The sequence below is a fragment of the Balearica regulorum genome, chromosome Z (assembly GCF_011004875.1).
Source record: "Balearica regulorum gibbericeps isolate bBalReg1 chromosome Z, bBalReg1.pri, whole genome shotgun sequence".
In the NCBI taxonomy this organism is placed as follows: Eukaryota; Metazoa; Chordata; class Aves; order Gruiformes; family Gruidae; genus Balearica; species Balearica regulorum.
In genome coordinates, this window is record NC_046220.1 from 63,328,210 (window position 1) to 63,343,546 (window position 15,337).

At 36.7% G+C, this 15,337-nt stretch overlaps 1 protein-coding gene across 4 annotated transcripts in view; it reads left to right on the forward strand.

Moving 5' to 3' along the window:
- TRIM23 (tripartite motif containing 23) overlaps positions 1-15,337 on the forward strand; it is a 31,723-nt gene that overhangs the window by 15,350 nt on the left and 1,036 nt on the right. For 2 of the 4 annotated variants that reach the window (XM_075739428.1, XM_075739431.1), the window contains 8 exons: positions 750-1,028; positions 1,640-1,822; positions 2,365-2,580; positions 3,635-3,769; positions 9,101-9,230; positions 9,343-9,453; positions 10,901-11,025; positions 11,382-14,515. In XM_075739428.1, coding sequence (XP_075595543.1) covers positions 750-1,028; positions 1,640-1,822; positions 2,365-2,580; positions 3,635-3,769; positions 9,101-9,230; positions 9,343-9,453; positions 10,901-11,025; positions 11,382-11,561 — 1,359 coding nt within the window. In that variant the 3' untranslated portion in view covers positions 11,562-14,515. Of the gene's footprint in view, positions 1-749; positions 1,029-1,639; positions 1,823-2,364; positions 2,581-3,634; positions 3,770-9,100; positions 9,231-9,342; positions 9,454-10,900; positions 11,026-11,381; positions 14,516-15,337 lie in introns of those variants that run through there. The other 2 variants (XM_075739429.1, XM_075739430.1) reach the window with 2 other exon arrangements.

Sequence of the window (15,337 nt, forward strand, 5' to 3'; positions counted from 1 at the left end):
GTGGTCTTCACCATGGCACGTATGACACGGCTTCCACGTTCCTGCACATGCATACACACAGGTCCAGCCCCATTCTTCACACGACTGTTATCTGACTCCGTGGCGTGTGATCTGGCAAGGCGTTTTTCGAAGGTTGAAAGTCTCGACGACCCGGCAATCGTCCTTACGACCTGGCAATCGCCCTTATCATCCTTATCGCACTCGGTAGCTGGAGGGGTTTCCCGCTTGAGCAAAGCGATCTTTGAGACAAAAGTTCTTTCAGTCCGGTTTCTCACAGTACTTCATTATCAAAACTTGCTGCTTTAATCACTTCAGTATTAACAACTGGTATGCAAAAAGTATCGTGCAGTGCCATTCTAGGAATAGATAACTGTCCAAATTGCCTACTTGTCTGTTGGTGTTTTGTTTTCTGTAACTTTGTAATCTTTTGTTCTGTAACGACTGCTTTGGAGGAAATCACTGGAGCCTGAATTATTTTAGCCTCCAAACTTTTATAACTTCCACTGAAGTTTGGATTTATAAAATCATTGAACACCCAACTGGAGTTGACTTTAAAGGAAACTGACTTTTATTTTTTAAAAAAATATTGATAACTTAAAATCAAGTTTTCAAAGTAGCCTACACTATTATTAGCGTGTAACTTTTAAAGAAAATCTGTTTTCAGGCTTATATTGGTGTGAGGATTTTCCTCAGTTATTGAGATTAAATGTTAAAAACTTCAGTTTTGTCTTTTTTTTTTTTTTTGTTAGAGTATCATTCGTTGTGATGAAGATGAAGCCCACGTTGCATCTGTATATTGCACTGTTTGTGCCACTCACCTGTGTGCAGACTGTTCCCAACTTACTCATTCTACAAAGACACTAGCGAAACACAGGCGTGTACCTCTTGCTGATAAGCCTCATGAGAAGACCATGTGCTCCCAACACCAAGTGCATGCTATTGAATTTGTTTGTTTAGAAGAGGGTTGTCAGTCAAGTCCTCTTATGTGTTGTGTCTGCAAAGAATATGGGAAGCATCAAGGTCATAAGGTACTGATAATAATCTGTTTCTAGTCATGCCATGGAGTGGCTTACATAATTATTTATCCAATTAAAGTACAAAAGTTTATCAAAAGAGGAGGGTAGATTCTTGATATGTCTTTATAGAAGTAACTTCATACCGTTCTTTCGTTTTCCCTTCATTTCAGATAACTGCCATGGTAAAATTACAAGAAAAAAAACCCCACATTTTTTCTATAGATCACAATAAGTTATTTATATATTAAGATGGACAGTCCCTTTATCTGCTGCTTTTTTGAACTTCTCATGGCATTAAGTCACCAGTTCTGAAAGTTGTTTTCATCATGCAAACACTAGGTTCACCCAACCTAGTGCAGTCTAACCACCCTTCTTTTTTTATAATTGATTATGGTAAACAGGCAAATTTGTATGTTTACTTGTGTAATTGCTAGATGCCTATCTGAGTCTCAACATAAAATGCAATCAGGAGTTACAGATTAGATTGCAAGTTAGTTGTAAATTCTTACTTGTCTTTCCTATACATATATATATATGTCTATATAAAATATGTAGTCAAATATAAAAGATGGTTAAAGAAAGTATTTATGATTGATCTTTAATATGTTGCTTTTAATTAATAGCATTCTGTCTTGGAACCAGAAGCAAACCAGATTCGTGCATCCATTTTAGACATGGCCCACTGTATAAGAACTTTCACAGAAGAAATCTCAGATTATTCCAGAAAATTAGTTGGAATTGTTCAGCATATAGAAGGAGGAGAACAAATAGTTGAAGATGGAGTTGGAATGGCCCATACCGAACATGTATGCTTCTGCTTTTTTTTTTCCTCACTTGCACAGAATATTTGCTTTTTGTAATAACCAAGATAAGGAATTTCTTTGAAAATTCTACATAGGTTTTATAAGATGAGATCTTAAGTTCTTAGCTCTACTAAGTTAGTATTGAGGCTTAAACCAGCAGATAAGAGGAGAACTTACAGTCCATTACGATGTTTTTAGGCTATATGAAAATAGGGAGGCAGTAGGCAGTAAGGAGAGCTGTATAACTGCTATTACAATATTGAAGTACTATGTCAGATTGCACCTGTTCTTTTATTCAGGCTTTTTCCCCTGGTCATTTTTAGTAAGGTGTGTATACATACCAATAAGCTATTTGGTTATTGGAGTAACTTCTTGGAGGATCTTGGTCTTAGGGCTGGTAAGACTTTCTGTATAACTGGGACTTGAACTGTGATGTAGCCAAGCAGATACGAACATAAGTTAGAAACTGGAATAAAATGAAAAATGTACTTCTGGAATCAACTGATGTCCTTAATCCTCTGGATCTCCTGATTGCAACACTGTAGGTACCAGGGACTGCAGAGAACGCTCGCTCATGTGTCCGAGCTTATTTTTCTGATCTTCATGAAACCCTTTGTCGTCAGGAGGAAATGGCTCTTAGTGTTGTTGATGCTCACGTGAGAGAGAAGTTGATTTGGCTTAGGCAACAGCAAGAAGACATGACCATCCTCTTGTCACAGGTTTCAACAGCTTGCCTTCATTGTGAAAAAACTTTACAACAGGTAGGTTGACAAGTCAGCTGTAACATATGGCAAGATACATGGAACTGCAAATTAAGTTTAAGCTGTAAATGAAAAGGCTAGGTGGTACTCTGCGTTTTTATTTCCTTTGCAATGTTAAAACAATTACGATAACGTGAGATTGAAGTATTCATTACAAGGGAGTGTCAGACAAGGATAATCAGTACAAAACCATCAAATCCTTCAGTTGCTGGAAATCCTGTGGCATGATTCTCTTGTCTGGAGTAATTTCTGGTTATTTGTGAAGTTAGTAGGAAGAAGATATGAAACTAAAGCAAAAAACCTATGAGATTTATGGGAAGGATTTTACAGTTGCAGTTAGCAGTATAGGTGTTTGAAGATAGTTGTCATACAAGGCTGGTGGGAAAAAAGTGTTTTAAGACTAAATAAATTTTGGTAGCACTTGTAATACAGGTAATTCAACATATTAAATGTGTGAAGAAAGTGGCTATATGTGAGTATCCGATTCATCCATTATTCACTTAATTTAGTGATAGCAGGAAGTAAATAGCATATGTAGCGAACAGTAAATTGAATGTAAGAAATTACTTCATGTGTAATTTGTACTTTTTTTTTTTTTTTTTTTACTTTTGTGTAGAACTAATGTCTGGTTGCTTAGTCATATGTACTTTTAAGTATGCAAATGTTGCCATCATTAATGGGTGAATATTAATCTTTTTGTATTAAGTGTGTTGCTGTATGCTACAAAGTAGGTGCTCTATTCCAGCTGCTGGAATGATATATGAATGATATAAATATTCTTTATATATTACATTACTATCTCTTATAATTTATATTGTTATACCTACAGGACTAAGAGAGGCCAAAGAAAGTTTTTTAAAACTGCAGAACTATTTAGTATCTATTAGTATTAAGGAAGAATGATATGGCCTTCACATTTATATTGCAATTTTAAATAAATTTGTTTTGTAAATGTGAGTTTCTTTAACTAGAGTATTTCTATTTAAAATATGTTTGTCTATTTTAAGTAAGTTACTAAAAGAAAGGCATGCTTTTGTTTTCTTTGTCTGTTTAGGATGACTGCAGAGTAGTGTTGGCCAGACAGGAAATTACAAGATTGCTAGAGACATTACAGAAACAGCAGCAGCAGTTTACAGAGCTTGCAGATCACGTACAGCTGGATGCTAGCATACCTGTCACTTTTACAAAGGTATTCTTAATCTCATGAAAGTACAGCTATCCACTTTATGAAGTCCCAAATGTAATTTAAAAGAAAGCAGGAATAATATGTATTCATTAGGATTCTGTATTTGTTGCAGCAAATTTAGGCAGTTCAGTATCAGTTACAGCCACAGTGTCTTATCATATGATGAATGCCATGTGGTATTTGAGCAACAAAACTACTATGCTGTTATAGTCAGTGTGAGAAACATTTGTTTGACATTGACTACATCAGTAGCTTTGTTTGAACATTAGCTGGTTTCTTTTAAATATGTAAGATAGTGTTTGTGAATTCTAGAAACACCTTTCTTTGGAAACATCCCCGATTTGTTGTACATTCAACTCAGGAATCTACCCTTTGTTTTTCTGTGTATTTTTGTCTTTTTTTGAGAGGACAGCATAGCTTCTGCAGAGTGTTTATTATTTTATTTCCTGAAAATTACACACCTATTTTTAAATGCAATAATGCTATTATAACTTTCAGTTTATAATATTAAAAAGAATGTATTTATTTCAATTCATTAAATGATAATTTGTCATACAGTTGTTTTGTATTCACTAATAGTTTATTGTCTAAGTAGGGAGGGTTTTTTATTGCTTTAATACCATTTTAATGTGACCTATGCTGTGAAAGGGATGAAATTATTTGGAGTTTGATAATGGTGATACTTTTCATGTAGGAGAGTATGAAAGTTTGAAAGCAAGAAGTACTTTGATTTATGGGGTTTTTTGGTTCTGAATGGGTGAAAGAAGAATACGATCTATGCTGCTGAGATAAAACTGAGGGTTTAACTGTTGCTGTTGAAGCTTTTACTATAAGGAAATGGACGTTTCCATGGGCATTCTGTCCCAGTCCTTGTTGATGTCAGAAATTCAATTTCCTCCAAGTAATTTGTTTTGTGACTTTACTATATTTTAATTTCCATGTAGTAACTGCTTTGTCAGATCAATAAATGCAACACTTTCACTTCTGTCCTTCCCTTCCCTATTCAGCAGAGACCAGAGTCAGTAGGGTCAGAGACACCTCTTCTGCAAACCCCTCACTGTTCCATGAGTGAAGCAGCATTCACATTTCACAGATGATGAATTGCATTCTGTGTATTCAGAGCTGATTGATGCTGCTATCTCACAGGGCTGAGTCAGGCATTTTGGATGTCTGGTTTTGCCTTTAGGAGCTGTTAATCTGACTCAGAAAATTTTGATTGTGAATTTCTGAGCATTTGGAAAGAGAATGGTTGCAGCCAGCTAAGTTGTAATGGGAGATCTGAAATAAGTCTTGGCTTGGGGAACCCAGAAGTGTTCCAGTGTGTGTCTATACCTCAGCTTTCTTTAGAAAGAAATGGAGCTTCTATTGTTTTTCTCCTGTGACAAACTGGTATTTCCATGAAATCTTCTGAAGCTTAGATTCTAAATTTCAAAGATGCCAAAGCAAATGTCATTTGTCACAAAAACAGCAGTAGCCATGAAAATGTAAAGTGAAAATAATTACTTCAGTCTCTTTTTGTTTCCTCACTTCTGACAAAGTTTAAAGCTCTCTTTCTACACAACGTTTTTTTAGAATACTGTCGTGCTGATCGCTGCTGTTGTGACTTGTACTGAGGCTTGTTGTACCATATATGTGCCACATATAAAGCTCTGAAGGGAGGATTTTAAGAATTCCAGGACAAGATGCTGAAAACCTTTCAAGAAATGTATTAGTACATAGTATTTTTTTCCCAGATGTTGTTAGTGTGTTGTTTCCAATGGATCCTTCTTTACCAATGTATTTATGAGGACTTTGACCAAATAAGGTCGAGATGTCTTCATGTACTTAGTTTGTTTACAAGGAAATGGCTCTTTATCCAGGAGTGTGATGCTTATTTTGAGAGAGAGATTGCTTTTGTGTCTTGGTCAAACGAGACCAGTGGCTGTGGAGTGTTACATACTGAAATAGGAATTGGTTGTCCTAAATATTTATGTGTACATCCATACACATAAATGTATGGAGAGAGGGAAGATGATTAAAAAAACAGTACCTGAGATAGTAAAGAGCAGTTATCTGTTAATGTGGAAAGAAGTATGGAAAATTGCTAACCCTTACCAATGCCAAGAGTACCCAAGAAGACAGTAATCTATCAGAGGGAAAGCACTTAACACTATCTTTAAGTAAACCTATATACAGCTTTTGTCACGTCAACAAATTTGTTAAAGACAAAGGACAGAAAACAAGAGATCACAGTTGTTGTGTGGGGTTTTCTTCTGCACTTTCTGTACTGAGATTTAAGAAAACACCAGGTTTTACTTGAACAGAAGTCACAGGTTACCTCTTTTTAAGTATGCTATCAAATTACACACCTGGCATAAATGCAGACACAAAGAGGTTTTACTGGCCAGATTTTTTTATGTAACATTTTTTATTGAATGTGATGATACAGTTGATGCAGAGATATTTTTTTATCTAGCAATTTCTAGCTGTGATCATCAATAGTCACTTATTTCTAACTCGTATTACAGGTGCTATATGTTGTTTTCTGAGCAGGAACTTTTCTTGCAAGGTTCTTCCTGAAGTGACAGAACTACTCACAGAAAAAGCAGAAATTTGGTGTCAGTTACAGATTGCATTTTGATTTCTTCTGAGAGAGTACATACATACTGAGAACAACCTGTTTCAACTCTAAACCTTGCAGAAAGCAAACAGCAACAGGATGGCTGAGTCTGACAGAATCATTCATCTCCTTCTCTTCCCTGATGCGTGGAGTTGCACAGGCCAGCACTGCCTCTGCTTTGCAGCCATGGGAGCTGTAGAGGTGACTTGTGCTTCTGGTGGAGCCCTGAGAGAATGGCCAGGCTGGCTCACTGGCAGCAAGCCCTGGCCATAGCCAGGGTGCTGCTTCCGGCAAGAAACCTATTATCCTGGTTTTTGGCTGGGATGGAGTTAATTTTCACAACAAGCTGGGAGGGGATATATCCAGGACAGCTGACCCAAACTAGCCAAAGGGTATTCCATACCATGACGTCGTGCTCAGGATATAAAGCAGGGAGCTGGCCCAGAAGCAGTCAGTGCTTGGGGACACGCTGGGCATTGGGTTTCAGGGCAGTGAGCAAATTGCATTGTATATCACCCACTTTGTTACAAGTATTGTTATTTTCCTCTCCCTTTGCTGTCCCAGTAAACTGTCCTTGGCCCAACGCACCAGTTTTACCTTTTTCTTCTGATTCTCCTCCCCATCCCACCGGAGGGAGAGGGGTGGAGGAGTGAGCAAGCAGCCTCAGGGTGCTGAGTTGCCAGCTGGGTCTAAACCATGACACATACAGACTGATCAGCTCTATCCAGAGCGGCCTCTTTTCCTTCCTTCCTTCTTCCTTTCAGGCGCAGGGAAGAACTGGGGAGATTCATCCCCAGAAATTTTAGACAAAATCAGAACCGAGGCTTGAGTGTGGAAAGGATGCGGAGGCATGGCATTTTTTAGACTCTTCAGTGCTTTTTGCATACTACTTTGTGTTCTGTCTCTTTGCCTGCACCTTTCCTGCTGACATGCTTGTCAAGAATCTGCCCACAGGTTTTTTTTCTCCAGAAGGAGAGCTGTTCTGATAATATGCTGTATTGCAATGTTGGCACTGAATTTAGTACCTTCAGCTCTGAAACAAAAAATCTAGAACTTGGAGGAAATTTATTGAAAAGCAAGTAAGTGTCAATGTTTTATTTTCCAGATCTCAAATATTCAGTTAGTGCTTTAGTTTTGGAGCATCTGCCTTGTGTGGTATCAAAGCTGTAGTGCTGAAACTGCTCAGCTTGTACAAGTTTATTTCACAGATTCAAATACGGTCGTTTTTTCGCAACAGTTAGCCTGTGGAGTTCTATGCCAAGGATTTTCTGGCCCCTAAATGTCAGTGGTTTCAAGAAACAAGCAGAGATATTCATAGATCAATAATACATCAAGATCTCTTACTTGCAGAAACCGCATTGTTGGCTCAGTAAGTCCATGAGCTGCAAGGTGTTAGACACAAGGAGGGTGTTTAGGGGAGTTACCACTATGTACTTTCCCTGTTTTACTTTCACATGTATCCTTCTTTACCCAGTTTCTGACAACATACTAGATTAGATGGGACTTTTGATCTGACTCTTCTACTTACAATCATGATGTTGATGACTTTTACATTGTGGTTTGTTTTTTTAGAAACCAGTTTCTTGAGGTGTTTTTGCTCTCTTTGGAGATTACAATAGCATAAGGTCATTGATTTAATCTGTATTGATTATTCTGGCAGTATGCTACCTTGTCTGTGACAGAGGGGAGAATGGAGTTGCATGTCATGATGACATATATCCAGTTGTATAATGGATTGTGTGTGTGTCTCAAGTCACACGATGTAGATGTTTATACATCCAGTTACACTGATGCATGTTGGTCTTGTACCAGGAGCAGCTGTAGTATTTTTGCACTCAATAAATAGCATTTCTAATGCAAGAAGACATAAAAAGCTGTGTGGGGTAGACATTGGGGTTTGTGTATTGTTTGCCCTGCACAGTGCTGTCTGGATTTTGCAAGAAAACAAATGTATTGCCACATAGTTCTGATGATTAAAACTGGTATTTCATCAAGATAGCATTTCTAAGTATTTCGAAATATGTTTCAGGGATAGATAGTAAGCTTAGCCTGTGTTGTTTATTTTACAATTTACAGTTTGCTGCTTTATATTAGTAATACCACTTGATTGCATTGTTAGCGTCAGCTTGTTCAATACTCATGGTAGCTTGGTCTAACCTACAAATAGGAAGTTGATTCTCTCTCCTTGACTCAAAGCTTTGTTTTCTTCACTATTTCAGATTACTGGTTAATACTAATAATGTTGCTGTTGTAATGTGGTAAAGCATTGGAAGTTGCTTGAAGTGAAGAGGTGTGGCTATGGAGCCTCCAGCAAGGAAATAGTTCTGTAGGTGGGGGCATTGATAATGTGACAAAACATAGTGAAAAAGCTACAAAACCAACAGAGTTCTCTGGTCAGAGAATTCTAAGTAATCACTATGAACAACTTCTCATGCAGTTTAAGCCAAGAATGATGAAAGAAATTGAATTTTTTTCAAGTACAGACATACTAGCATGAGATTTGCTGTCTTTCTAAAAGGCATGTGATAACTCAGGAAGAAGTTACAGGTTCACTACAGACATTAATGGATATTTTGGTTTATATTATCGCTGGAGGTGATTGGTGATTGTGCCTTGTATTTTTGGAGTCCATCCATTTAATCACTTAACAAATAGTGACAAGTTAATTATCTTAAACATAAGGGTTTTCTAAGTTGAATTTCCTAAATTTGTTATGTGGATGCTGTTTCTTCCAGGACAACAGGGTACATATTGGACCAAAAATGGAAATTCGGGTTGTCACTCTAGGATTAGATGGAGCTGGCAAAACAACTATTTTGTTTAAGTTAAAGCAAGATGAATTCATGCAGCCAATTCCAACAATAGGTTAGTATCAACAATCTAAATGTGATGATTTTTCTGCATGTTTGACTGATCTATAGAATTTGATTATATTCATACAGAACAAGATTATAAAACTTTAGTATTTTTATTTTAGGTTTTAATGTTGAAACAGTAGAATACAAGAATTTGAAGTTTACTATTTGGGATGTAGGAGGGAAGCACAAATTGAGGCCCTTGTGGAAACATTATTATCTCAATACACAAGGTGAGGCTAATAAAACTTTTAAACTGTATTTTGTCTTCTAACTTGTATTTCAGAGCCAAAAAGATTATTAATAGACATAATTTATAATGGTAGAAAATTGTTCTTCTGATGCAAAGTACAGCCGCTAGATTCATGAGCTAAGAAATTTTAATCCAGTTGGTTATAGTGTCTGCTACATGATAAAGGTGTGTTCTCCATAAATCCATCAGACAGTTCATGGAGCCAAACAAAATTAGAATCTTTGTTAAACTGGTTCTAGCTGACAACAGACAAGGGGCAGTGTTCCAAAGTTTGCATAGTGAGAAGTAGTACTTGCCAGTACTACTGGCAAGAAGAAATATTAAATAGTGCTTGAAATTAAAATACTCAGCCTTTAGGAGCCTTTAGTTGGCAACTTGAAAAATTCTACAAAGTTCTGTAACTTCTGACTTGGTATTGCAGTGTAATATCTGGTCATAGATTAGATTACAGATTATGAAAACATTGATCTAAATGGTACCAGCTTAGAAATTCATGCTGTCCTTCTGCAAATCCTCCATAGTTGTTTTCCAGTTTAGAAAGGGGTTCCTCTTCATTAATTCATTCCAAATTTTCTGAAATACTTAGGAATGACAAACATCAGTTTCTGTGCTCCACTTTGTGCATTATTTCAGCCTTCATTGCAAACTGCAACATTTTAAATTGTCCATATTTTCAAACTTTTAAAAATTATATTGCGGGATTTCTTTTGTCCTCTTTAAAACTTACCATGTAAACACTAGTAGCATGGAATCACGTCTGCCTTGAAGAATTTTATGTTGGAGAGAAAATCTAAGCGGTTAACCTAGTGCATACCTGCAGTAAGCTTTGTTTAGTTTTGGTGTTTCTTTGCAAAATCCATGAGATTAAATTCTATCCTCTAGCTCTGCCTCCCTGACTCTCCAGTCTTTCTGGCATCTTGGTTACTCTCTGTAGTGGACAGTAAAATCTACTGCTGCTGTGTTGGGTCCATGGCAATCTTCTCTGGATTTTGTACTCTATAGCTGAAGGAAGTTGTGCCGATTTGGCTGAACGTGTAGATTTTATAGCCAGTTAAGGGAAACCAGAACAGTCATGTGGGAGTAGAGTATAAATGGATCAGGAAATGGTTTAAACTGAGATACTCAATCCACACATAGTAAATCTGGTTTTAGACCTACATAGTTAAAGTATCACAGCCTTTATGTTAGACTACACAAAAAACTTCAGCCTTTTTTTCCCAGTTGTAGGATGAATTCTAGATTTTTGTCAAAAGTATAGAGGTATGTAAGGCATTTCTCAGTCCTCCTGAAAATGAAGTTGCACACTGCTGAGAAACTTCACAGAGAAGACTGCTAGAAAAAAAAAGAATTGTGTAAATTGAAAGCTAATTTTACAGAGTTTATATGTGAATGTGTGTAAAACATTTCTCTCTCTCTCTCTTTCATAGCGGTGGTGTTTGTTGTTGATAGCAGTCACAGAGACAGGGTCAGTGAAGCACACAGTGAACTTGCAAAACTTTTAACAGAGAAGGAATTGCGGGATGCTTTGCTCTTGATCTTTGCTAATAAACAGGTACTTGAGATATTTTTTTTTCACTGTTAATTTTTCCTCAGTTTGTCTATCAATTTCCAACATTCTGAACCCTCTGCTATGGGTAGGTAATGGTAATGTGGAAAGGAGAAAATGTAGATGTTTTCTTTATGTTTAATGATGGTAAAATAAGTGATGCTAGAGTGCTTAGTAGACTCAACAACCAGTTTTTGTTTTATGGTAACAAGGAGTAAATGCATTAACTGTTTTATTTGGCTTTTGTGTTTGGAAAGCTTTTATATGATCTGTAGCTTCAGTCTAAGCCATCAGTTGAAAATAAAATGCTTCAAACATAATACAGAAGAATAACTGAGTCTTTGCATCTGATTCTGTTGTAGGATGTAGCAGGTGCCCTTTCAGTGGAAGAAATCACAGAACTGCTGAGTCTCCACAAACTCTGCTGTGGCCGTAGCTGGTATATTCAAGGTTGTGATGCTCGAAGTGGTACAGGACTTTATGAAGGATTGGACTGGCTTTCAAGGCAATTAGTGGCTGCTGGTGTCCTGGATGTGGCTTAATTTTAAAGCAGCTGCAATTTAAGGTTGTAGTTTACTGTTTTGTTTTGTTTGCACAATTTAGGATGTTGTAGCCAGGTCTGCTGTCTGAAGAGGGGACTTTGTTTAACTTGGTGGTTACAGAAAAATACAACCCTTTATCCTAGATTGGATAATTGGTTCAGTAAACTTGTGCAGTTGATAGTGGTTTTGAAATTTGATACAAGTAATGGAATGGGCTAGTTACAAGGGTGCCCTGAAATTCTTTTTGGTGAAATTAGGTTGTTACAATTTAAAATTCTTCCATGATAAAATATACACAGGAGTTCATCTAATAATTATAGCAAGGTTACAGTAGTTAATTGGTGTCAGAAAAATTTGAAGTGGTTTACAAATACTTTCCTAGCAAACTATTCCAAAATCCATCTCAAGTTATTAGAATAGCCAGCTCTATTAGTCAGAAATAAATGGTGTTACTCTATAATAGCTAAAGAATGCATTCATCTGAAGGTGGCATTGAAAATTACATGCAAATACACCACAAAAAGAAAATGTTTCCCACATTATTTATTAGCTTCCCTGTTTGTTACCGGAAGGCAGCCTAACTAGGCAAAGAAGACTGAGAATGGGGAACAGTGTTGCAGGACTAGGGAACTGTGGTGTTGTCTAGCTAGCCATTTTCTAGTTGAGGGGGGAGGGGTTAGTTGGGGTTTATTTATGGGCAGACTGTAGTGATATTGAGGTGAAAGTGTTTTGGGTGTGCTTGAGGACATGGTCTGCCTTTAGAGATTAAGTTTACTCCTCAAGAAGTCAAATGAAGTTTAAAATAAATAAAAAAAACTTCTTAAAGAAGTAGTGTGCTGTAATGTCAATCCAGCTATGTACTCTTATGTAGAAGTCATGCTTCCAGATTAAGGTAGTGGCCTTAAAATGGTAAATAACAATATAAAAGCAGTGTACACTAATTATAACTCTTACTTAGAAAAGCAGATGGTAAAATGTGATATAAACCTTCTGTAATTAGATTTTCAATTCTCACTGTATCTTCTACACGGAACTGTCACCAATGCCTCTGTTTTTGAAGATTACTCATTCACAAACCCATGAAATATGGGTGTAGTGCTGTTTAAATTTAGAGAAGGTTGCAATGACTGAATGATGTCTCTTTCTGGTGCACATGCACCTCTGCTAACAATTTTATCTGTCTGGTATGCACACCAGAATCTTCTGCCATCCTTTTTAATTGCACAGCCATTGCTGATTGAAGAAACCATGCCATGCACCTCTTCATGTCAGTAGAGGAGCTACAAAGAGTATGGCCAATAGATCAAAACTGCGTATTGTCACTTTTCTTACTGGAGTAGAGGTGAACTGGGAGAAGCAGACAGTGGAAGTGAGCAGTGTTGTTTCACAGATGGGTAGATATTTTTGCCACACTGAAAAGTGTGTTTACCTGTGAGAGCTCTGAATGTCACCTGGCTGAAAATGTAACCCATTATCTATGGCTATGGCTTGTATTGTAATATTATCAATTTTACGGTGTTTTCCCACTACATACCTTACATAAAGCACAGAATGTATAAATTTAGTACATTTGCACTTTTCTTCAAGAGGAAGCAGTTAGGTAACTACTTCCTCATAATGACACTTATTTGTAGTTGTTTCTTGTTAGATTTCATTCAAATGGTGTTAAATGCAGCTTCAGATTCAGCAAGTCTGACTTGAATAGTAGCCAAAAGAACACTAAGCTTTAAAGTAGTTAAATGTTTGTGAAATGGGCTTCAATGCCTACATATATGCAAGGAACTGAGAAGGGGTATTTACTCTTTCTTCAGACAACCCGATAAATTTGGAAATAGTTTACAACGGCGTGACAGGTGTTTTCTTGCACCTATTGAACTAAAAATTGTCATCCTTCCTGGCCTGTAACTTCTTGCACAAGAGGCAGTTGGCTGCTTTGATTTGAGCACCTGCTTAGCCCGTACTGGAGAGCAGTCCCAGACCTAGTTAGGGCTGACTGTCCCTTCATAGCTCTTCTGAAAATATGAAGTTCTCCTAGGCACAGTAGATACCTTTTCCTGGAATATTTTTAACAGAGAAGACATGCATTCTGTAGAAAAATCCTGATTCTGGAATTTTATTTCAGCTGGCTTATGCTTCAGTTATATATGCCTCTCACTATAGTTCTACTTTAAAATGTTCAAGGTCACAAGTTTGGATTTTTTGTAATGTCACATTTGAAGGCAGAGGAAAAATTCTCACTTATGCATATTTTTGAGTACAAAAGATTGCTTGTGACACATGGAATGCTACCATAAAAGTGTTTTTAAATGGAATTTATTTAAGATGACTTGAAGTAACTGTGAAAGTGTTGCATTTGTCTGTGAACTCTTCAGTGTAAACAGATACACTAAGAGGTTTATTTGTATTATAAATTAATATTACATATAAACTGCTTCAGTTACAAATTTAAGCTTGTTTCACCAGTTTTAGTGAACTTTAGTTTTTAGTATACTGACTTATGCAATATGCAATTGGAATTTTTCCTCAACTAGAACTCACTCAAGCATTACTAACTATGAGGACTATTTGAAAAGATTGAGTAATTTTTCGTGGGATTTTGAGTAATTGTGAAATTGAGTAAATACAACATCAGTAACTGTGTCGCGGCATTCTTTAAAGAATCTCAGCTCAAAAATAGTATGTCTAGACTAACTGAAAAATAACACTTTATCATTATCACTTGATATGGTCTTACTGTATGCTACCTTCAAATTTATTGTGGATGATGTGGTACCTGAGCGTCTTACTCTGAGATAGTTCTTATTCTGAACTGTTGGGAGTAGGTGTGGAAGTTATGCAAAGATTTCTTGAAAGAAAGAGCTCTTTTAGTGGAAACAGTTTATGAGCTGCTGCAGTTTGAGTTGCCCAGAAAATGAATTCTTTTCAATAAAAATATCTAAAACTTTGAAAATTAATTTTAACAAACTTGCCTTTTTTTTGTTAACCTCATCTCAGAATAGAGGTGTGCTATACCTAACTTACTATAGAATTTTTCTTACTGATCCCTGAAGATACCCCTTTACCTCCCTGAATAAAGGCTTCCTAGTGGTAGCAGCTTTTGAGGGACTGAATTTGATTAGCATGCATCATATCTAATTTCATGAATGAAGTTACCAGAACTGTAAATGCCTGAGTCTTGTATGAGGGCAGTAGCATCAATGTTAATGCTACTGTATTTAGAGTACACTTAACTATCCAACATAGTAACAGGACCGTATCTAGCCACAGATACACAACAGCTTTGTATGAGCTTTCATTGAGGACTGCATCAGAAACACCTGACATAAGCTTAGTTGAGATGACTGACGTAATTTTAAAGTATTTCAGTAGAAGTAGTAAGATAATGTTTGTAGGACTTACGGTAAAAATGAAGCCAGAAACAGACTCCCTAGGCTAAGAAATCAAACATTACCAATTTTTTTTTTTTCTTTCAATGCCAAACAAGTTGCACAGGACATTATAAACCAGTATTCCAAGAGTTTGATCATCACTCCTGGAGATGGAGACAGAAGACAGATACACAACCTTTTTTGAAGGACATAGGTAGATTACTTACCTTGTCATAGCAAACAGTGTCATAACTTAATCTAATTTTTGATGCATGTACATATGAAGAGTGTGCTCAGCTTAGGATTTCTGACCTTCTCTGACCTTCTCAAAGATTTCAAGACTGTGAGAAGGATTAATTAGGTATGAAAGATGCAAATAAACATGAAAAAGTTACAAACTATACCCTG